Raw genomic sequence first — 24,288 nt, 5'->3', positions numbered from 1 at the left:
GCAACTTTGTTGACGATATTTGCAATACGTCATTCAAATGACGATCTGACAGGCGAGTGCGAAGTTTATTCTTTGCGTAATTCATTTTTGAAAAAAGCTGCTCACAGCAATATGTGCTTCCAAACATGCACATTACACATTTTGCATTGTCATACAGATGAGAATAGGTGGATCTCTGGACATATTCTTTATAAAAGTTGGCAATTGGAAGTGAATCGTATTTGGCCTTCAATATGTTGGATGATTGAAGTTCAATTATTTCCATTTGCATCTCATGTGGCACAGTACTGACATCGATATAAATCGAATCTGTTTTTTTGATTTTTCAAATCGCAAAATCGAGATTCAAAGTTAGTTTTAGTGGAAACGACAAGTGATATGTACTTATCAGAGGACACATGTTAAAGGGCTTTTTGTTATGATATAAAATAAATTCATGCGTACAAGGTGATGAAACTTTAGTTTATGCACTAAAAGTCAGATCGTTCGAGGGCCGCAAAAAGTTTGTCCGCGGGCCGCATTTGGCCCGCGGGCCGCAGTTTGCCGACCCCTGCCGTAGACCATGTAATACTATAATTTGTAAAGAAGCTGCGTGCGGGGTAGTTTTTTGGCGGGTCTTAGGTTGCCTAGTGCTGACCCCTGACTTACGGCATCTAAAGCTAATCACCTTAAAGTTCTTCTGTAGGTCAGTTCCACCCAATTCGGAATCTCAGATTTGTAATTTCCTACCGAAAATCTCAGGGCGTCATTCTCATCACCAGTTCCAACCTTTGCCTTTTCAATTCATTTCTATCATTAAAGTTCATTAAAATTAATTCATTTCTATCATCTTTAAAACCTCTTGAAAAGGAGAATATATTCTCCTTGCCTTCGCCCATGAGACTGATGAGAGCAGAAAATATAAATTAGCCTACGATGTCTTCTGCAAGTGCTCTCTCTAATTTGGCATGCTTTGAGAGCTTTTTACAATTTCTAAATAACATCAACTATTAGTCTAACACCCAAGAAACCTTTAATTATGCTACGTCCGCAACACCAACAGGTAATCCTGACCAAGAATGTCAACCATTTAACCATCACATTGCCAATTGTTTAAACACAATAGCATGATTGTTACGTCATTCTACTTTCCATTGTTTCTGAACAACTGGATTAGCAAATTTAAAAGCAATCAAACTTCTCACTGAAGGAATGAGGTAACGCAATACGTAAAAGCAAAAAAAAATCATTGTTCATGTGCAACCGGTAAGCGTTGAATTCTCTTTGAGATATTTTGCAAAGATATTTTTTCATCGTAAACGTAAAAGAATAGCTTGGTTCCCCTAAAGTTTTCCCCAGCTTCAAAACAAGGACCACCCTATGAATTCGTGAGTACTTTGGTCAGCTGGAATTGTAGCCTACATAATATCATGATCGATTGCAATGAATATAAGCTACTGGTTAACAGTTTTTTAAAGCAGGGGTTTTCAAACTTTTTGGGACCACGGCACATCAAAGAATTTCGAAATCTATCGCGGCTCATTGACTTACTTCAATCCTTTTTTCGAAATATTTTCTTTTTACTAACGGAGCTGATATACTGTACAAGTCCCCGCCCCCCCTTGGTAGGCTAACTCATGACAAAGACAGGACTCGACCAAACATATAGGGTGAAACTACTTTATCTTTGCTTTACTGTTCACACACTTCAATTCACATGTTTTGGTCAATTCCTCTTTGTCATGAGTTACCAAGGGGGGGGGGGGGGGGGGGGGACTTACATACCAGCTCTTTACTAACTTTTTAATCATAACTGCTACCTTGAATAAACTATGTAGACGCAGTATAGAAGTTATTGAAAGTTAGCTTTACTTTAATGAACACACAAACCAGTAGTCTAGTCACCTACTTTTGCTTGCACATAGTCTTGATTTGTGGCTTGACATTAGGTGGCAGTGGTCTTCAAGTGATAATCAAGCGTTTAAAGCAGTTAATTTTTGTCTGAGTTAACACGAAAGTAGGCTACATATTCCCTTTTTAAACTACCGTACCGGTACTTTGACGCTTGGCAACTTTGTGCTAGTGCTGCAACATTCAAATCAACAGGTTTTCGCTACACACTCGCAACCCTCCCACGGCACACAGTTTGAGGAACCCTGGTCTAAAGAAGTATCTTAATCCCAACTTGTTTCTACCAGTTGTAAAACGACATGTTATTGAATAGCACATTTCGCGTAATAATTTTTTCAAAATACGAAACGTACAAGTGGTACAACCCTCATTTGCAGCAATATGTGTAAATCTGACTATCCCGTAATTCTCAAAAGTTAAATAGCTAAAACCTAGTCCTACACCACATCACCACATGTAGAAAATGTGATGCCATTATTGAAATCGGCTACAAGCAATTATTTCAAAAGCGTTTTGAACCCCTATCCCAATGTTGATTTGTTAAGTTGTTATTCGCTTCACGAAGATAAGTTTGTTCAACCTCCATCCCTCAATCAGTTTGGTTGGGTTTGATTCTTTATCCTCAGACGAAGCCTTAATAGGTTATTTCTGGTAGTTTCGCATACTTGTAGACTAGAGGCTCTTGATGCAGGGCCGGTTACCAAGATTGACAGAGTGAAGTTTCCAATTGTTGAAATGTTGCCGGGAAACTATTCCATTCACTAGGTGCCGCTGAATGGAGAGCAGTCTTTAACGTGTGTTGCTCATGCGCACACCCCGAGAGTCGAACCAGCACCATTTGATCTCAAAGCTTCTTCGTTCTTGAAGTCACGCACAAACCAATTGAGCTATCGGAGGGACGATTTGATTTCATACAGTTTGTGATTAATGGTGTCGGCAAACAACTTTTATTGCAGGATAAAAAGCAGCTTCCTTTACATTTGTCATGCTTCCGTTCTGGAAACAATGCAGTGCCAATAGCGCAGATGATAATACGAGAAACAGACAAGGACCTTCGATTGAAACCAGACAAAGTAAATAATAAACTTCGGTTTTGATGCATGCTAATGTTTCTTTGTTTATAAATTTCTGCGCCAATTAGGCTGTGGTAGCCTACATGACGTGGGGTTTAATATCATATGTAGTGCACGCGTTATGGAGCAGTTGCCTTTGCAATTATTGAGACTTGTAACTATGAAATGTAAAAAAAGCCAAGATATTTCATTCGGCTAACTTAAGAACAAACCACGGTAGTATCTTGACTACAAAGCTCTTATTGTGCATTTTCATGAAAAAACGCAAGCATAAATTGCAAGATATAACAGAAGTTGATAATAGACTGAAGTCGTGTTGTTCCGTACTTTACTTCAGTCTTCGTAAGATTGCGAATTACAGTAAATACTTTCCAAAACTTCAAAATGCCTGTTTTCATAGAAGAGACTTTTATTTATAGCTTTGGGAGAGAGATAATTTTGAATCATCATTTTGGGTCCAAACAGATTAATTTTCAATCAATTGTCTGTAGACTTTTATTTGTATTTATTTTCATATATTTATGAAAAGATTGAAGCAGTGCACATTATACCAGGATGGGAATATCCCATTGTTCCTAGCGATCCAAGGTAACAACCAAGGAGCGTGTCGCGAGTTGCTCAGTCAGAGCGCAGAGGAGCAAGTCAGGTTTCAGAACCCCATCAGTGGAAACACTATTCTTCACATAGCTTGTGGGAAGAGAGATGCTGAGATGGTTCGATATTTCATCAAGAAAGGAGCTCTGGTCAATCTTCAAAATGTGAGCTTTCGTTTTCTTGATGCTCAAAATCATCTCGCAGTAAACAAGACCTCTCCAGCTTAGCCTACACTCGTTTGTGCTGAGAGTGGATTGCGCCTTGTGGTCTTAAGTAAGCCGTGAATTTCAGACTCGAAGTCTGATTGATAACAATAATTAAAATCAGATTCAATTTACAACGTTCAATCGTTCACGCTTGCTAATTTCTTCCAAACGTAAAATAGTTGATTGATATTTTTGTTCTGACAAGGGCATGACACTGCAATGAAAGCGTTCAATTTCGTTATGTTCACTTAAGGTGCGTCTACACGACGACTGTTTTCTTGCATAAGCTAGCTAAACTTCTTGTTTGTTTAAGATAATCGCACTTTGTGCCACTTACTTTTAAGCAAATAAGCAAGTAAGCGAGTGCCCGAGAAAAAATACGCTCCAGAGCGAAAAACTGAGCGCTTATGCCTCGTCTACACTACAAGCCTGAAAAGCGGAAACGTCTGCATTGTCCAGCCTCGACTGCCTAAAAACTGGCTGCACTGGCAAATTTGATCTTGCGACCGTGTGTATTCAAGCGCTAACAACGTCACTTTCTGCTTGGTTACCGGTACATCATCTGGCTGGAAATTCGTCTTCAATTCATTCAAACTTATCAATCAAACGCATCCATCATTGTACTGACACAGTGTAATAGGTCAACTGGAAATAATCCAGAATAGTATTGTAGACCAAGTTTGACCTGGTGAAGTGCTACTTGAACCTGACCAACAACTAAAGATAGTTTGAATCAGTCTAATCTAAGATGTAGGACTACCATACTAGCTGGAAGGCCAACTTTAATCATACCAAAAGCCTAATGAAGTGCCACCTTAACCGAACTAGCAGCTAAGTAGGCCTATGTAAGACTTTTTTAAACCTATACTTTTAATTTTTATCCACACACTCCAACTAACCTATTAACTGAAACAGAGTACCATCCTTCCAGAAAACTGAAACTGCCTTTCCACCAAAGTTCCACAAAATGCCAAAACCTGAGCTCAAACAAAATTTTGCGCCAGAACCTTGATCAAGCGAATCTCTCCAGAGCGTAAAAAAAGCTCGCGATGACCAGACATTTTCAGGCCGACGGCGGCGCTGTTGCCGATAGAAGCTTTGTGTTAAATAAACAAAGAATAAGCCACGCTCAGCTCAAAATATTTTGTAGTGTAGACGAGGCTTTAAGCGAGTTCTCTTGCATAGAAATATTTTCGCGGCAAAACCTCAGGTCTACACTCAGTAGTCTGGCTGCTATTCAAGCAACTGGGAAGTTTGTAGTTGTTGTTTTTTATTTGATGCTTCCAGTGTTCTCTGGCCACGCCTGTTTCTAACTTTTTAACTTCACTAAGGTGTCAGAGCACTTCTTTCTGAAGTAAATTGCGTGTTTGCAACCTTATCTTTTTGCAGAATTTTTTACACAAGTTGAGTTCAGTTGCTTTTATTTCTGACCATGACCATGCCAACAAAAATAACACACGCTAACATTTGAAAGCCATTATTGAATGACTGCAACAACTCAAAGTGCCAGCTCACTCCGACTAGTAGAACGGTTGGTTTACTTCTTGCTTTGGCGCGAACTTTTTGAAACTTGACGTCATTGCGGTTGAAATTCTCACGTGACCGCGGTTCAAGCAAGCAAAATCTTTTTTCGAGATTGTGAGTGTAGACGAAACGAGCTTAAAAACTAGCTTTAGCAAGAATTTTTAAGCAAGAACACTTTCTCGTGTAGAAGCACTTTTATTCTCGGAAAAGTTGTGTTTGTAGTTTGTAGAGATAGCATCTCACTTACGATTGTAGAAAAGCGTTATATATAAATTTTTCGTTGTAGAAAAGCGGCATGACCGCGTTACACATCGCGGCCGCAACAGGCGACATGGTCATCATTGAAGCTTTATACTCGAGCAAAGCAGATCCTGACTTGCTCGACAATTTAGAACGCACACCGCTGCAGATCGCTGCGGAGAAAGGTAACTTCTTCACTACGTGGTGGCGTTATTCATCCAGTAACGATAGTCTACGTACAAACGCAATCATACTTATAGTACATCTCTATACCTCTCCAAGTAAAGTTTTGTTCAGTTCATCACCCTGACATAAAGAGTTGCTAATATAGCTCAGTTAGTTAAGCACCTCACTTTACGAAAGATACTTCAAGATCAAGCGGCGCTGGTTCGACTTTCAGAGTGTGCGCTTAAGCAACGCATTTTAAGGACTGCTCTCCATTCAGCGGCACCTAATGGATGGAATAACTCAGAGGCAACATTTCAACAATCGGAAACTTCACTCTGTCAATCTCGGTTACCGGCCCTGCGTCAGTGATTCAAAGTTTTTACAAGGAGTCGGAATAATCTCAAAGAAGCTTTTCCAGTCTGAGGATATAGATTCTCACAATCAATCAACTGCAACAAGTGAGAGTGTGAATAATCTTCATCCTTTGTTTCACTCAGGACACTCAGCAGCTGTTGAGCTGTTTGCCGACAAATTTCCAAAATCTGTTCTGATAAGAACTAAGGTAACAAATTATGCTAATTATATAACTACGAAGACACCAAAAAGAAACGTTTACAAGTTTCACAATTAGCTAAAGCACAACTGGGGTCTGAACACGCTTCTTACTTTTTAGATGTTCATGTTTTTATCGGTAATCTGCTTTCAGTATGTTCTTACGATGATTATGATGTTCTTATAATGATTACGATGCTCTCACTATGATTACAATGTTCTTACGATGATTACAATTGTTGTAACGAAGATCACGATGCTGTTATGACGATTACGATACTATTATAATGATTACAATGTTTTTACAATGATTGCGATGTTCTTGCGATGATTACAATGTTGTGACGATAATTACGATGTTCTTACGATGATTGCACCTTCACACAGGATGGAAGCACACTGATGCACATTGCATCCGAGCATGGACATCCGGAAGCAGCCTTGTCGTTCCTCAAGAAAGGTGTTTTATTGCACATGCCCAACAAGGAAGGTAATCCCAACAATTCTGCCACGTGCTTTGTTTGCTGTCCATACCTGGAAGACGCATTTCTATTAAGATTTTTTAGAGCGAAAATTGTGTATCATTGTGAACTTGGCGATGTGCATCTAATATTTTTATTCCAGGTGCAGTTTGTTTGCATTCTGCAGCAAAGAACAATCATGTTGAGGTTGTGAAGATGTTGTTGATGAAAGGAGCTCATGTCGATGCTATGACAAAGGTAAGTCATTCAACGTTGAATGCACGTAGTGATGACGTATGGCAAAGGTAAGTCGCTGTCATGGGGATAAACGTGTCTCTCACTCCTCAACGCCGAATGCACAGAGCCATGACGTTGTTGCACTACTGTAGTGTTGATGTAATAATCATAAAGGATGCCGCAGTGAAGTGAACTCATCATCATCATCAGTCGTTATTTCCGCCTGCGGCAGATTGCGCATCAACATGGCTTATTTGCTTCTAAGAGTGGCGATTTTGAGCCAACTCGCCCAGTGTCGTCAAGTTGAATCCGGTCCATGATTGAATGTTGTCTTGCCATCGTTTTGGTTGTCTGCCTCGTTTTCTTTTTCCTTCTACTTTGCCTTCTGTGCAAACTTTGCTGAGAAGTGAACTCACTACGCTTGTAGGCTATTACAGTACCTGAATTAGGCTTTATTAAATTTAAAGTAAAAAAAAAAAACTACCGGTACAAATGCACAATAGAAGAATAACTCCTTTCTACAATACAAATAGCGGTGGGATGGCGCAACAAGGCGCTGGCTTTCCAATTATGCAAACCTGGTTCGACTCCCGGCTTCAGCTGGTTGTTGAAAAACACCGCTCACCTCTATCCAGGGTGTAATAAATGGGGTGGGCGTAGTTGCTGAAGTAAAGGCTGTCGAGAGATAGAAACTGGCCATCCTACTCTCCTTTGTGCCGAAGGCTTAGTTTAATGAGAACCTTATCTTCTCATTTCCCAAAGCTCAGTATCTGAGATGGGACCTTTAAATATAAATGCTGCCGCAATAGAACTGAACGAATGAATTTCCAAGCATGTAGCGTATGGAAAAACAATGATTTACTGAGCAGAAATGCTTGAGAAACAGAGCGCCTTGCTCAGAAGCCCGCGACATTACTGCACCCTACATAGTTATTGTATAACTTTAAAAATATTTTATGGCTATCTTCATCTATTGCATCATAGGGATAGCAATGATAATAAGCTGTGTGACGCTTTTGTGAGTAATCGTCAGTTTCATGAAACTTAACCCGCGCTTATTTATTTCTAGGACAAATTGACAGCTTTGCACGTGGCAGTGAAATATTGTCGCCCTCTCGTGGTTCAAATGCTTCTTGGTTTTGGAGCTCCAGTTCAGGAAAAAGGAGGCGAAAAACAAGAAACCCCCCTGCACTTTGCATCCCAAATATTAAATGGTAATATCTAAGAACACGTTTTGCAATGTTGATATAGTGTGTACTGACGAGTTAATGTTGAGATAGTGTGTACTGACGAGGTAATGTTGAGATAGTGTGTACTGACGAGGTAATGTTGAGATAGTGTGTACTGACGAGGTAATGTTGAGATAGTGTATACTGACGAGGTAATGTTGAGATAGTGTGTACTGATGAGGTAATTTTGAGATAGTGTGTACTGACGAGGTAATGTTGAGATAGTGTGTATTGATGAGGTAATGTTGAGATAGTGTGTACTGAGGAGGTAATTTGGAGATAGTGTGTACTGACGAAGTAATGTTGAGATAGTGTGTACTGACGAGGTAATGTTGAGATAGTGTGTACTGACGAGGTAGTGTTGAGATAGCGCGTACTGACGAGGTAATTTGGAGATAGTTTGTGCTAACGAGATAATGTTGAGATATTGTGTACTGACGAGGTAATGTTGAGATAGTGTGTACTGACGAGGTAATGTTGAGATAGTGTGTACTGACGAGGTAATGTTGAGATAGTGCGTACTGACAAGTTAATTTGGAGATAGTTTGTGCTAACGAGATAATGTTGAGATATTGTGTACTAACGAGGTAATGGGTAATTTGGCGATAGTGTGTACTGACGAGGTAATGTTGAGATAGTGTGTACTGACGAGGTAATTTGGAGATAGTGTGTATGCATACTGATTAGGTAATGTTGAGATAGTGTGTACTGACGAGGTAATGTTGAGATAGTGCGTACTGACAAGTTAATTTGGAGATAGTTTGTGCTAACGAGATAATGTTGAGATATTGTGTACTGACGAGGTAATGGGTAATTTGGAGATAGTGTGTACTGACGAGGTAATGTTGAGATAGTGTGTACTGACGAGGTAATTTGGAGATAGTGTGTATGCATACTGATTAGGTAATGTTGAGATAGTGTGTACTGACGAGGTAATGTTGAGATAGTGTGTACTGACGAGGTAATGTTGAGATAGTGTGTACTGATGAGGTAGTGTTGAGATAGTGTGTACTGGCGAGGTAGTGTTGAGATAGTGTGTACTGACACGGTAATGTTGAGAATGTGTGTACTGACGAGGTAATGTTGAGATAGTGTGTACTGACAATGACAAGGTAATGTTGGGATAGTGTGTACTGACAAGGTAATTTGGAGATAGTGTGTACTGACGAGGTGATTTGGAGATAGTGTGTACTGACGAGGTAGTGTTGAGCTAGTGTGTACTGACGAGGTAATGTTGAGATAGTGTGTACTGATGAGGTAATGTTGAGATAGTGTGTACTGAGGAGGTGATGTTGAGATAGCGTGTACTGACGAGGTAGTGTTGAGATAGTGTGTACTGACGAGGTAATTTGGAGATAGTGTGTACTGACGAGGAAATGTTGAGATAGTGTGTACTGACGAGGTAATGTTGAGATAGTGTGTACTAACGAGGTAATGTTGAGATAGTGTGATCTGACGAGATAGTGTTGAGATAGTGTGTACTGACGAGGTAATTTGGAGTATTGTGTACTGACGAGGTAATTTGGAGATAGTGTGTACTGACGAGGTAACTTGGAGATATTGTGTACTGACGAGGTAATGTTGAGATAGTGTGTACTGACGAGGTAATGTTGAGATAGTGTGTACTGACGAGGTAATGTTGAGATGGTGTGTACAGACGGGGTAATGTTGAGATAGTGTGTACTGACGAGGTAGTGTTGAGATAGTGTGTACTGACAAGGTAATGTTAAGATAGTGTGATCTGACGGGATAATTTGGAGATATTGTGTACTGACGAGGTATACTATATTGTCTGCTCGGTTGGATTTTTTATAAAGTTCTTCTTCCAGGAGAACAAGTAGCAGAAATGCTTCTGAAGTCTGGAGCGGATGTAAATTGTGCTCGTGATGACGGTGAAACTGCAATCCACATGGCAGCAAGAGGAGGAAACTTGAAGACACTCAAATTGCTCCTTGATGAAGGAGGAGACTGTCGAATTCCATCTAATGTAAAGATGGTTGTTTATTTTTGTGCAGCAGTGTTATATAACACTGATGATAATATGCGAGACAATTCAAGCTATGACGTCACAATCGATTTGCTTCTCTCAGGCGTTTCTCTAACTTTCCTAAACCTCGAAATTTTCCCAATTTAAATTTATGTCCCCAACAACTATGAAACTTTGTAAAATTTTCACCAAAATAAGGAGAATGTTTCTCAGACGACAGTGCTGCCAGACTGTTTTGGATATCTATAGATTACATTTGGTGAAATAAAAATAAACCACGTCGAACAGCCTGAAAGTTTCACACTTGTAATCGTTATCATCCGGGTAGACAGAAGACACCAACCGGGTGGATATCTTCCGGCTCAATATTTTCTGAGAAGATATTTTTTGGGGAGATATTTTCCATGGAGATATTTCCAGAAGAGATATTTCCCGGTCAATACTTCCCGAGTCCATCTTTTCCGGGTGAATAATTTCCGAGTGGATATTTTCCGAACAGATATTTTTGGGAAAGTATTTTTGGGGAGATTATTTCCCAGTATTTATACCGATTACCTACCGATCACCCAGCTATAGGGCTGTAATCCTGACATGAAGTGTGCTTCTAGGCTTACACCTGTTCACCATTTTGTTTTAGGCTGGTGAAAACGCTCTTCATATTGCCGTCCGCCATTGTCGACTGAACATTGTCACTTACCTTCTGCAGTTCCTGGAGAAGAAATTTTCTCGATACGAAGCTACGATGTGCGTTAATATGGAAAATAAGGTAAAATGTGAGGAACATGCGCAAGGGGACTTCAGGTTGATTTACGTGTAAGTCTGGAAAAATTTTTGGGTATCTCATTAAGAGTCAAAGATCAGAACTTCAAACATGATGAGGATGAAATAACCAACTTCCCTTCATATAAAGATTGAGTTTTGTAAATTTCTTAAGTTTGGATAACAAAGTCTTGCCAGGGACATTACTTATATTTACTTGCTCTTTGAGAAAGAAGAATTTTAGAACAATTTCAGTGCTTCAACATTGCATGGAAGTCAGTTTGATTAAGTACCTACTTTCGAATGGCTGAAAAAGCAGAAGAACCATGAGTGGTCTATCTAAGGCTTAAATGGCATGATTCATAGCAAAACGATGTGACCCGTTTAGGCACATTTTTGACGTTCAGAGCACAGTGACTGGTCAGTGGTCACCATGGAAGAGATTGGAGCCTTGCCAAGTACATGTTCCGTAGTAAACAATGATAGCTGTTGATACGAAAATGAGTCACGGATACATCCGGGGCCCCTGCTGAGAAGTCTCCTAAAACCCGATTCTTGTAAATGTTTTCAGATTCCTGGTGAGGGCTTAAATTAAGCCGAATGTGTTTAACTGTTAAAACTATTTGAAAATATGTAAAATATATTGTTATAATGCTCAACCCTGTTGTATTGTTGTGACTTGCCTGTCTTTGGTATCGAGAGAAATTCAGGGTTAAAGAAAACAATAAGTTTGAATTATTACAGCAAACAGAAATTCCTCAAGTAATTACACAAGAAACTATTGATAGAAATTGGAATGAAATTAAAGAAACCTTAAATGATGCAGCTACTAACATTCTACCATCAAATAGAATAAATATTAAACAGCCTTGGATTACTGAGCAGCAGTACGAGGAAGGCTGCAGCCTTGCAACCTGTTACGACGAACCGCCACTGCTGCGAAAATACCTGATTTAATGCAACAGAGAAAGGAAAACAAATTCATTAATCACAAAATTTTTTAAAAATTTATACAAGAAAATGTCCCAATTATGTAAAGATGCTAAACAAAGGTGGTGGGAAAATCAATGCAGTGAAATAGAACTAGAAGCATCTCATAGATCACTTGAATTACACAATAAAGTTAAACAGCTAACATGTTTAAAGACAATTGAACAAGCAAACAGTTGCATCATGGATAGAGGAGGGAAATTGTTATTTTTTGAAGAGGGAATAAAAGGGTAGATGGGAGGAGCATGTAAAAGAATTATATGATGCTGGTGATGAAACATGAAAAAATAGATAAAAAAATAGATCACCTGCATGCATTTGGGCAGATATTGGAGAATATGAATGAATGAATACCAACAACTCACATTTATGGCATTTGTTGATTATAAAAAAGCATTTGATTCCATTAAGCACTCTTCTGTTTTTAATACAATTCAAACTTATAGCATACCAGATAAAATAGTAAACATTGTCAAAAATACATGCACAAATAGCACCACACAAATCACAACAGAGAAGTTAAAAGTGAGAAAATAAAGATTCAGAAAAGGGTGCGCAAAGGTGACACTTTTCACCTGTTATGTTTACAACTCCAGTTGAGGAGGCTCAAATCTGAGACTGGACTTGTTATTATTGGACAACTGCTGAGCAATCTCAAATTTGCAGATGATATCATCCTTTTCGCACAGTCAGTAAGCAATCTGCAACAATTGCTTGAGAAATTGAACCAGGAAGGCAAACGAGATGGAATGAAGTTGGACAAGGAAATGGCACAAATAATGTCGAGACAGCAAGGAAACAACCAAGGACGAGTATTTTGATGGATGAAGAAAAAATAGAGCAGGTTGATCAATACAAATATCTGGAGAAAATGATAACACTAGGAAACGACATCGAAACTGAGATAACCCAAAAGATAACATCAGGTTGGAGAAGATTTGGTCAACCATGGCTACCTAAAGATACGGCCTGATTTGTCACATTTTTCAGAAATTTCCAGATTTCTCCAACTTTGGGCGACTGTTTAAATGAATTTTTCTAAAAATTATATTTTTTCGCCTTCTTTACTGTTTTCCACAGATGACACGATAGGTTTTAACATCCTCAGATGATGAAAAACAAAGACAATTTGGCTTCGAAGGTTTTAGTCAGGCTGTTAATTTTTCAATAACAGTCTAATTGAGCGTTTTTCAACTTAATTTTTCTCATTTTCTGTTGCTTCCCCAAGCCAACAAAAAGCTTTTATATAATTAAGAGACAGCAAAAAGTAAAAACATCTCAGAAAATGTTAGTCAAACACAAGCAGTAGCGGTAATGAAAATCTGCAAAATGTGACAAATCAGGCCGCATCTCCACGTGGCCATGGGTCAACACAGCACTTTGTTAAAGAGTAAGAACAATCTAATTAGCTTAAAACGAAAAATCATGGACAGAGTAATATTGCTAACATTAACATATGGATGAGAAACGTGGTCACTCATAAAACAGCAAACAAGAAAACTGACAGCAGCGCAAAGAAACATGGAAAGAATAATATTAAACATAAATAAAGAAGACAAGATTAGAAATGAAGTCATCAGAAACAAAATAAATATCAAAAATGTTATTAAAACAGCAACAAATCTGAAGTGGCAATGGGCGGGACATGTAGCAAGAATGACATACGACAATAATGCTCCGAGCTTTTAATACGAGAAAGGAACATGATGATGATAAGGAAGAATGTAATATGACTTCTCATATCGCCAAATTTTGATTATGACCAAATTGACTATTGGCTGTTCCGTATGCAAAATTTTTGTTGTCAAATTAGCCTACTGTACTGTACGTTTGGTTCATCGTTTGCTTTGTTTTGAAAAGTGTTTGATACATGAAGCGTTTCATTAGTTTAGCGTATTTTGTGGCGCATCACTCATTTTTACTTACAGGCCAGCTTGCAGGTTGTGTAGATAATGCTTGAGCGCTAGAACAATTATTAAGCTGAAACTCTTTAATTGATCAATCTGAAAACTTAACTTTTTACGTTTTAGGAAGGAGAAACTTCAGTGCATTTGGCAGCAGAACTCACGAGCGACCGCGCCCATTATGAAGGAGAAGAGCAGACGATTTTACATGTTGTCTTGGAATACGGCGGAGATGTAAACTTTTGCACCAAACTGACTCAGGTGAACGCTTTCTGTTTGTGATGAGTGACAACACAGCACCAAAGTTGGGCGCTTTCTGTTTGTGATGAGTGACAACACAGCACCAAAGTTGGGCGCTTTCTGTTTGTGATGAGTGACAACACAGCACCAAAGTTGGGCGCTTTCTGTTTGTGATGAGTGACAACACAGCACCAAAGTTAGACGCTTTCTGTTTGTGATGAGTGACAACACATCACCAAAGTTGGACGCTTTCTGTTTGTGATGAGTGACAACACAGCACCAAAGTTGGGCGCTTTCTGTTTGTGATGAGTGACAACACAGCACCAAAGTTGGGCGCTTTCTGTTTGTGATGAGTGACAACACAGCACCAAAGTTGGGCGCTTTCTGTTTGTGATGAGTGACAACATAGCACCAAAGTTGGACGCTTTCTGTTTGTGATGAGTGACAACACAGCACCAAAGTTGGGCGCTTTCTGTTTGTGATGAGTGACAACACATCACCAAAGTTGGACGCTTTCTGTTTGTGATGAGTGACAACACAGCACCAAAGTTGGGCGCTTTCTGTTTGTGATGAGTGACAACACAGCACCAAAGTTGGGCGCTTTCTGTTTGTGATGAGTGACAACACAGCACCAAAGTTGGACGCTTTCTGTTCGTGATGAGTGACAACACAGCACCAAAGTTGGGCGCTTTCTGTTTGTGATGAGTGACAACACAGCACCAAAGTTGGGCGCTTTCTGTTTGTGATGAGTGACAACACAGCACCAAAGTTGGGCGCTTTCTATTTGTGATGAGTGACAACACAGCACCAAAGTTGGGCGCTTTCTGTTTGTGATGAGTGACAACACATCACCAAAGTTGGGCGCTTTCTGTTTGTGATGAATGACAACACAGCACCAAAGTTGGACGCTTTCTGTTTGTGATGAGTGACAACACAGCACCAAAGTTGGGCGCTTTCTGTTTGTGATGAGTGACAACACATCACCAAAGTTGGACGCTTTCTGTTTGTGATGAGTGACAACACAGCACCAAAGTTGGACGCTTTCTGTTTGTGATGAGTGACAACACAGCACCAAAGTTGGACGCTTTCTGTTTGTGATGAGTGACAACACAGCACCAAAGTTGGGCGCTTTCTGTTTGTGATGAATGACAACACAGCACCAAAGTTGGACGCTTTCTGTTTGTGATGAGTGACAACACAGCACCAAAGTTGGGCGCTTTCTGTTTGTGATGAGTGACAACACATCACCAAAGTTGGACGCTTTCTGTTTGTGATGAATGACAACACAGCACCAAAGTTGGACGCTTTCTGTTTGTGATGAGTGACAACACATCACCAAAGTTGGGCGCTTTCTGTTTGTGATGAGTGACAACACATCACCAAAGTTGGGCGCTTTCTGTTTGTGATGAGTGACAACACAGCACCAAAGTTGGGCGCTTTCTGTTTGTGATGAGTGACAACACATCACCAAAGTTGGACGCTTTCTGTTTGTGATGAGTGACAACACATCACCAAAGTTGGGCGCTTTCTGTTTGTGATGAATGACAACACAGCACCAAAGTTGGGCGCTTTGTGTTTGTGATGAGTGACAACTCATCACCAAAGTTGGGCGCTTTCTGTTTGTGATGAGTGACAACACAGCACCAAAGTTGGACGCTTTCTGTTTGTTATGAGTGACAACACAGCACCAAAGTTGGACGCTTTCTGTTTGTGATGAGTGACAACACAGCACCAAAGTTGGGCGCTTTCTGTTTGTGATGAATGACAACACAGCACCAAAGTTGGACGCTTTCTGTTTGTGATGAGTGACAACACATCACCAAAGTTGGGCGCTTTCTGTTTGTGATGAGTGACAACACATCACCAAAGTTGGACGCTTTCTGTTTGTGATGAGTGACAACACAGCACCAAAGTTGGGCGCTTTCTGTTTGTGATGAGTGACAACACAGCACCAAAGTTGGACGCTTTCTGTTTGTGATGAGTGACAACACAGCACCAAAGTTGGGCGCTTTCTGTTTGTGATGAGTGACAACACATCACCAAAGTTGGGCGCTTTCTGTTTGTGATGAGTGACAACACATCACCAAAGTTAGGCGCTTTCTGTTTGTGATGAATGACAACACAGCACCAAAGTTGGACGCTTTCTGTTTGTGATGAGTGACAACACAGCACCAAAGTTGGGCGCTTTCTGTTTGTGATGAGTGACAACACATCACCAAAGTTGGACGCTTTCTGTTTGTGATGAGTGACAACACAGCACCAAAGTTGGACGCTTTCTGTTTGTGATGAGTGACAACACAGCACCAAAGTTGGACGCTTTCTGTTTGTGATGAGTGACAACACATCACCAAAGTTGGGCGCTTTCTGTTTGTGATGAGTGACAACACATCACCAAAGTTGGGCGCTTTCTGTTTGTGATGAGTGACAACACAGCACCAAAGTTAGACGCTTTCTGTTTGTGATGAGTGACAACACAGCACCAAAGTTGGACGCTTTCTGTTTGTGATGAGTGACAACACAGCACCAAAGTTGGGCGCTTTCTGTTTGTGATGAGTGACAACACATCACCAAAGTTGGGCGCTTTCTGTTTGTGATGAGTGACAACACAGCACCAAAGTTGGACGCTTTCTGTTTGTGATGAGTGACAACACAGCACCAAAGTTGGACGCTTTCTGTTTGTGATGAGTGACAACACATCACCAAAGTTGGACGCTTTCTGTTTGTGATGAGTGACAACACAGCACCAAAGTTGGGCGCTTTCTGTTTGTGATGAGTGACAACACATCACCAAAGTTGGGCGCTTTCTGTTTGTGATGAGTGACAACACAGCACCAAAGTTGGGCGCTTTCTGTTTGTGATGAGTGACAACACAGCACCAAAGTTGGGCGCTTTCTGTTTGTGATGAGTGACAACACAGCACCAAAGTTGGGGAACATTTTGTTCTCAATAAAAAATTAAATCTATGTTTTAGTTCAATTCAAATGGTTGGATAGTAAGCTGACCTTTGTTAGTTTATGTAATTCGTTAGCTTAATAGGGGGATTTTTTGTGATAATATAATACTTGGAATTCTGAAATTGATCGACATCGACAAATTAATTCCATATGCATTGTTGACTCGTAGTATTCGGGGTTGTAAATAACATCAATGACTGATCCTACAGACAATATTCTACGCAGATCATCTTCGGGGGCTTTCAGGACTAGTAAAACTTTGGCGTAGCATTGGACGTTCCATGAATGTTCCGTTTCTAAAAACAATTGTCGATGGATTTCTTATAACTTTTCTATAAATGATTCCAGCATCTTATGTCTAGAAATAAATAGTCAAGTTGATGGTTTATGGTTACATATAGGAAACTCCACTTCATTACTGCTCACGCAGCGGAAATAGAGATTCGCTGATGATGCTGATTAATCACATTAAGAAGAATCGTCAAAACATGCAGAGCATTGTCAATCGACAAGCAAAGGTATTTCATATCATTAATTTGTTTTCTTTTGCGTCATAATGTAAGTTGAGAACTCGCGAGATGCCCAGTTTGTTTAGTTATTGACAGTTTTTTATTTCTTTTTCAACCACTCAAAAACTCTGTCACCAGCCAAATAGGTGGAACCACTCATCCACCAGTCAAATAGATGAAACCACTCACCCACCAGTGAGATAGGTGGAACCATTCAGATAGGTGAAACCATTGATCCACCAATCAGATAAATGGAACCACTCATCTAACAGTAAGCTAGGTGGAACCATTCAGTCACCAGTCAGATAGATGGAACCACTCATACACCAGTAAGCTAGGTGGAACCATTCAGTCACCAGTCAGATAGATGGAACCACTCATTCACCAGTCAGCTAGGTGGAACCATTCAGTCACCAGTCAGATAGATGGAACCATTCATTCATCAGTCAGATATGTCAAACCACATCCACCAGTCAGATAGATGGAACCACTTAGTCACCAGTCAAATAGATGAAACCATTCATCCACCAGCCAATTAGGTGAAACCACTCATCCACCAATCAGATAGATGGAACCACTCATCCACCATTCACATAGATTGAACCACTTACTCACCAGTCACATCATGGCCTACTAAAACACGGCCAAATATGTTGCTATTTGGGAAAATTTCTAAGAGTCTGAATTGTTACAATCATAGCCATGATAAACCTGTCATTTTTCCACATACAGAAGTGTGTAAAACAAGCAACATTTGCATGTAGACATATTTTTGGCTTGTTTTGCCAGAGATTAGATACGTATGTTAAGCACAATTTTTGCAATAATAATGTAAAATATGTAACACTTTCCAACTGCATCCTTGCGGTAGTCTCATCATGCAATCATTAGGTTTTTTTTGTAAAGCAAGATCTTTCGCCAATAGCCATATTTTGCTTGCAAAACTAAACTTGGCGAAAAACAAACGAATTAAAATTTAAATTGACACATCAAATGAACAGCTGATAGCATAGAATCCACAAAAAATCCTTGATATTTTAAATGGAACATGCAATTACACCAAACGATGCTACCTCCAGGGTGCAGTTGAAAAGTCTTACATATTACATCATTATTGTGTAAGCTGTGCTCAACGTACATACCTAATCTCCGTTTAAACAAGTCAAACATAATGTCTAGGTGCAAATATTGCTTATTTTACTTACTTCTGGTAATGGGAAGATGACAGGTTTGTCATAGCTATAATTGTAACAATTCAGACTCTAAGAAATTTTCTCAAATAGCAACATATTTGGCCGTGTTCTAGTAGGTCGTGCACATAGATAAAACCATTCATCCACCAGTCAGATAGAGGGAACCACTCACACTCATCCACCAGCCAAATATGTCAAACCCCTCATCCACCAGTCAGCTAGGTGGAATACCTTGTTCACCAGTCAGATAGGTGGAACCACTCATCCACCAGTCACATAGATGGAACCACTCATCCACCAGTCAGATAGATGGAACCACTTATCCACCAGTCATATAGGTGGAACCACTCATCCACCAGTCAGATAGGTAGAACCACTCAATCACCAGTCAGATTGATGAAACCACTCATCCACCAGTCATATAGGTGGAACCACTCATCCACCAGTCATATAGGTGGAACCACTCATCCACCAGTCAGATAGGTGGAACCACTCATCCACCAGTCATATAGGTGGAACCACTCATCCACCAGTCAGATAGGTGGAACCACTCATCCACCAGTCAGATAGGTGGAACCACTCAATCACCAGTCAGATAGGTGGAACCACTCAATCACCAGTCAGATAGATGGAACCACTCATCCACCAGTCAGATAGATGAAACCACTCATCCACCAGTCATATAGGTGGAACCACTCATCCACCAGTCAGATAGGTGGAACCACTCATCCACCAGTCAGATAGGTGGAACCACTCAATCACTAGCCAAGTCACTAATCAATCCCATGGTCTGGACCAACCGGGAATCAAACTGAAACTTACCAGAATCCAGCAGCTGGGCTGGATGCAGAGAATACTTTTTTAAATACAATTTATCTTCGATAATAAAAGCGTTTATAATCCTTTACGAAAACATTTTCCTAATACGACCGAAAAGTCAATGCAGACGACTTGAACGCATTGTTCTTATATAGGTCTTGGCTATCAAAACTGTTCCACTTAATTTTAAGATAGTTCCTTTGGGTTGTTGTATTGTTACGTCTCATGGACAGTGCAATGCTTTGTCATTCATAATGATGTCATAATGATGTTGTTTCAGAACGGTTGGTCACCTTTGCTATTTGCTAGCGATGAAGGTCACCAGGCTTCAGTCGACATCCTGTTACAGTACAACGCAAGGGTGGACGTCTTCGATGAGGTTCGAATGTTTACTTGATGTTAATTATTTACGACTTTCTTGAACATTTCGCCTAAATAAAGTAAAAGTTTCTTAGCTTACGACCACTCGACCAGTGTTGATAAATTTAATCAAAAGCTAATCTTTGTCCATAAAACTGCTGTAATCAAATCAGCCTTTGTTTGTGCAAATGGAAGTTATTGGCTTCAAAATCAAATGATTTACGTGGCAGCAACCTAGCAAAAGCTACATAGCAACAGCCATCTAGCAACAACAACCTAACAACAACAACAACCCAACAACAGCAACATAACAACAACAACTTATTGTGTTGACTAAAATCTAAAAATATTCAGAATGGAAAAGCCGCCCTTCATGTCGCAGCCGAAAATGGCTATGAGGTCATAGCGGACATGCTGTTACGCAAGAAAGCATTTGTAAATGCCAAAACAAAGCTTGGATTGACCCCTCTTCATCTTGCTTCTCAAAAAGGATTCAACAACCTGGTGAAGCTATTAATCAACACAACGTCATCGGAACAAGCGGCTACTGTTGACGCGTTGAGCTTGGTGAGTTGTTACTATCCTAAAGTCATCACCATCATCACGTTATCACGTCATTACCTCATTTATAGCTTGACAGCGAACAATCCTCTCGATGGTTGAGCTTTCGACTGTTGGTTGAGCTTTCGACTTTGTAAAAGAAGAAACTCCAAGATCAAGCGGCGCTGGTTCGACTCTCGGCGTGTGCGCTTGAGCAACGCATTTCAAGAACTGCTCTCCATTCAGCGGCACGTAGCGGATGAAATAATTCACAGACAACAGCATTTCAACAATCGGAAACTTCACTGTGTCAAAATCGATGACCGGCCCTGCGTCAGTGATTCAAAGCCTCTACAAACACACGAAACTACTGAGCTTGAGCTTCAAAACAGAGTTTTTCAATCTGGGGTAAGATTCTCACAAGTAATCATTATTCCGTCACAAGAACAATTAGTAAATAGCGCGATGCAGTGTAAAGAGAATGAATATCTTATACTCAGGATAAGAAAACACCTCTTCACAAAGCTGCTGAAGATGGAATGATTGAAGTCTGCGAAACGTTGCTTCAGGCTGGAGCTGATGTGGAAGCCGTAGATAATGTAAGCACATGAACATAAGTTCATGAACAGTAAGTTCATGAACATAAGTTAGCACATGAACATAAGTTCATGAACATGAACATAAGTGGCGCATGAACATAAGTGGCGCATGAACATAAGTGGCGTATGAACATAAGTGGCACATGAACATAAGTGGTCACTGGTCCGCCCCGATAGCTCAATTGTTTAGCGCGTGAATTCGTGAACGAGAAGCTTCAAGATCAAGCGGCGCTGGTTCGGCTCTCGTAGTGTGCGCTTGAGCAACGCATTCAAAGGACTGCTCTCCATTCAGCAGCACTTAATGGAGAGATTAATTCCCCGGCAACAAGATTTCAACAATCGCAAAGTTCACTCTGTCAATCTCGGTGACCGGCGCTGCGTCAAAAGACTCTATAACTATGCAAAACTACCAGGAATGCTGGAATAACCTATCAAGGCTTTGTCAGTCCGAAGGATAAAGATTCAAAACCAACCAACCCACCATTAACTGGTAGATGTACATAAGTGGTACATACATATAAGTGGTACATGCATATCAGAAATTTATGCATATAAGTGGTACATGCATATAAGTGGTACATGTATATAAGTGGTACATGCATATAAATGCTACATGCACATAAGTGGTACATGCATATAAGTGGTACATGCATATAAATGGTACATGCATATAAGTGGTACATGCATGTAGGTGGTGCATGTACATAAAGCATGCACATAAGTGGTACATGCACATTAGTGGTACATGCATATAAGTGGTACATACATATAAGCGGTACATGCACATAAGTGGTACATGCATATAAGTGGTATATGCATGTAGGTGGTATATGTATATAAATGGTACATGCATACATGGCCACCTGGAGATGCGGCCTGATTTGTCACATTTTGCAGATTTTGATTACAGCTACTGCTAGTGCTTGACTGAAATTTTTTGAGATGTTTTTACTTTTTGCGGTTTCCTAATGACATAAAACTTTTTTCTTGCCGTGGGGAAGCAGTAGCAAATGAGAAAAACTAAGTTGAAAAACGCAAAATCAGACTGTTATTGAAAATTAACAGTCTGACTAAAATCTTCGAAATCAATTTTTTTTTGTTTTTTAACATGTGAAGATGTTAAAATCTATTGTGTCATCTGGGGAAAAGAGTAAAGAAAGCGTAAAAATCTATTTTTTAGAAAAATTTATTCAACCGTTCGCCCAAAGTGAGAAAAACCTGGAAATTTCTGCAAAATGTGACAAATCAGGCCGTATCTTTAGGTGGCCAAGATGCATATAAGTGGTACATGCATATACGTGGTACATGCATATAAGTGGTACTTGCATGTAGGTGGTACATGTCAGTACCACTTATGTACATGTGCCACTTATATGCATTAACCACCTACATGCAAGTACCACTTTTATGCATGTACCACTTATATGCATGTGCCACTTATATGCATTTTCCACTTATGTGCATGTACCACCTATACATGCATGTACCACTTGTATGCATGTACCACTGATGTGCATTAGGGTGGAGTGAAAAAACTTTTTTATAAAATTTTTATTAGCTCGGGGTTGGAAAACTTGCCAATTACTACTAAGACTACTTGCGCAAAATTAGAATGTAATCTGACGAGAGCTTGATCTGCCACCAGCCACTTGAAAATTTACTATTGGGCCATTCCGTGTCAATTCACAGAGTCAAGAAATTGAACCTCTTCAATTTTTTTTAAATTTTACACACCTTTTCATTATTTTATATGATGAACACCTGCAAAATTTGAGTGAAATTTATTGAGAAACACGAGAGTTATAAAGCATTTAGTTTGGTGGGATCTGCCGAGGGGGCACAATTTTTTTATTTTTGGCCATGTTTGAGGTCCTATTACTGCTTAAGTAAATTAGGTAAGAACCTATTTTTTTACAGGTGATAGTACTTCTGCCAAATATTGAAAAAATAACATCTTTCATATTGTCACTTTAGAAGGTCAAAGGTCATAGACATCCCAATGTGGCCGTTTCCAGCTCTCTGTTAAAATTTTCCAAAATTTTAAAACCTTGCCAAGACCCTACTTTTTGATTGGTTTTGGCTGAAATTTAGTAGAAATGTTGTTTACAGGATTCTCTATAAAATTTCAGTGTAAATTTTCACTGGGGTCATGGGTAACCGAGATATTAAAAGGACCCCTTTTTTGCTTTTTGTCATTTCGACCCATGTTTCACATTAAATACCTCCTAACCCTTTTAATATTTTGTACTGAAATTTTCTCAGTTCATAGAGAATCCTGTGAATAACATTTCTACTAAATGTCAGCCAAAACCAATCAAAAATAGGGTCTTGGCAAGGTTTTAAAATTTTGGAAATTTTTAGCCGATAGCTGGAAACGGCCACATTTGGATGTCTTTGACCTTTGACCTTTTAGAGTGACAATGTGAACGGTGTTGTGTTTTCAATACTTGTCTGCAGTACTATCACCTGTAAAAAAATTGGGTACTTACCTAATTTACTTAAGCAGTAATAGGACCTCAAACATGGCCAAAAATAAAAAAAAATTGTGCCCCCTCGGCAGATCCCACCAAACTAAATGCTTTATAACTCTCGTGTTTCTCAATAAATTTCACTCGAATTTTGCAGGTGTTCATCATATAGGATAGTGAAAAGTTGTGTAAAATTTAAGAAAAATTGAAGAGGTTGAATTTCTTGACTGTGTGAAATGACACGGAATGGCCCAATGGTAAATTTTCAAGTGGCTGGTGGCAGATCAAGCTCTCGTCAAATTACATTCTAATTTCGCACAATTAGTCTTAGTAGTAATTGGCAAGTTTTCCAACCCCAAGCTAATAAAAATTTTATAAAAAGTTTTTTTTACTCCACCCTAATGTGCATGTACTACTTATATACATGTACCACTTATGTACATGTACCACTTATGTACATATATTGCTGATATGCATGTACCACTTATATGTATGTGCTCAATCGGCGTAAGCCAAGACTGCAGACAGTGCACACAATCCATAACTGCCAGTGTACAGGCTTGCCAGATAGGCCCTTTTGGGGCCAAATTTGTGAAATTTGGCCCTTTTTAGAGGTAGTTATCCCCCCAAAATTTTTTGGCCCTTTGGCCCTTTGTTTTCAATATTTCGCTCTTTTTGGAAGCAGTTGGCACCTACTATCAAACTAGCTATTTAAATAAATGTCTTTCGGAAATTGAGACTGAAAAGTGTTATTATGATTTTTTAGACAGTGTTTAGCTGACAATGTTTATG

At 39.6% G+C, this 24,288-nt stretch overlaps 1 protein-coding gene across 4 annotated transcripts in view; it reads left to right on the top strand.

The window, feature by feature from the left end:
* The window catches only part of LOC145785594 (uncharacterized), a 63,960-nt gene that overhangs the window by 8,805 nt on the left and 30,867 nt on the right, over window positions 1–24,288 (top strand). For 3 of the 4 annotated variants that reach the window (XM_082597278.1, XM_082597264.1, XM_082597272.1), the window contains 14 exons: window positions 2,847–2,963; window positions 3,518–3,721; window positions 5,574–5,712; window positions 6,193–6,257; window positions 6,635–6,737; window positions 6,872–6,966; window positions 8,015–8,159; window positions 10,004–10,161; window positions 10,799–10,927; window positions 13,941–14,075; window positions 17,410–17,526; window positions 19,810–19,908; window positions 20,244–20,456; window positions 20,930–21,028. In XM_082597278.1, coding sequence (XP_082453404.1) covers window positions 2,847–2,963; window positions 3,518–3,721; window positions 5,574–5,712; window positions 6,193–6,257; window positions 6,635–6,737; window positions 6,872–6,966; window positions 8,015–8,159; window positions 10,004–10,161; window positions 10,799–10,927; window positions 13,941–14,075; window positions 17,410–17,526; window positions 19,810–19,908; window positions 20,244–20,456; window positions 20,930–21,028 — 1,818 coding nt within the window. Of the gene's footprint in view, window positions 1–1,226; window positions 1,368–2,846; window positions 2,964–3,517; window positions 3,722–5,573; window positions 5,713–6,192; window positions 6,258–6,634; window positions 6,738–6,871; window positions 6,967–8,014; window positions 8,160–10,003; window positions 10,162–10,798; window positions 10,928–13,940; window positions 14,076–17,409; window positions 17,527–19,809; window positions 19,909–20,243; window positions 20,457–20,929; window positions 21,029–24,288 lie in introns of those variants that run through there. The other variant, XM_082597285.1, reaches the window with a different exon arrangement.

Source organism: Aplidium turbinatum, chromosome 2 (assembly GCF_918807975.1).
Source record: "Aplidium turbinatum chromosome 2, kaAplTurb1.1, whole genome shotgun sequence".
NCBI lineage: Eukaryota > Metazoa > Chordata > Ascidiacea > Aplousobranchia > Polyclinidae > Aplidium > Aplidium turbinatum.
Note: the sequence above shows the minus strand (reverse complement) of the source record. Positions and strands in the feature narration are given on the sequence as shown.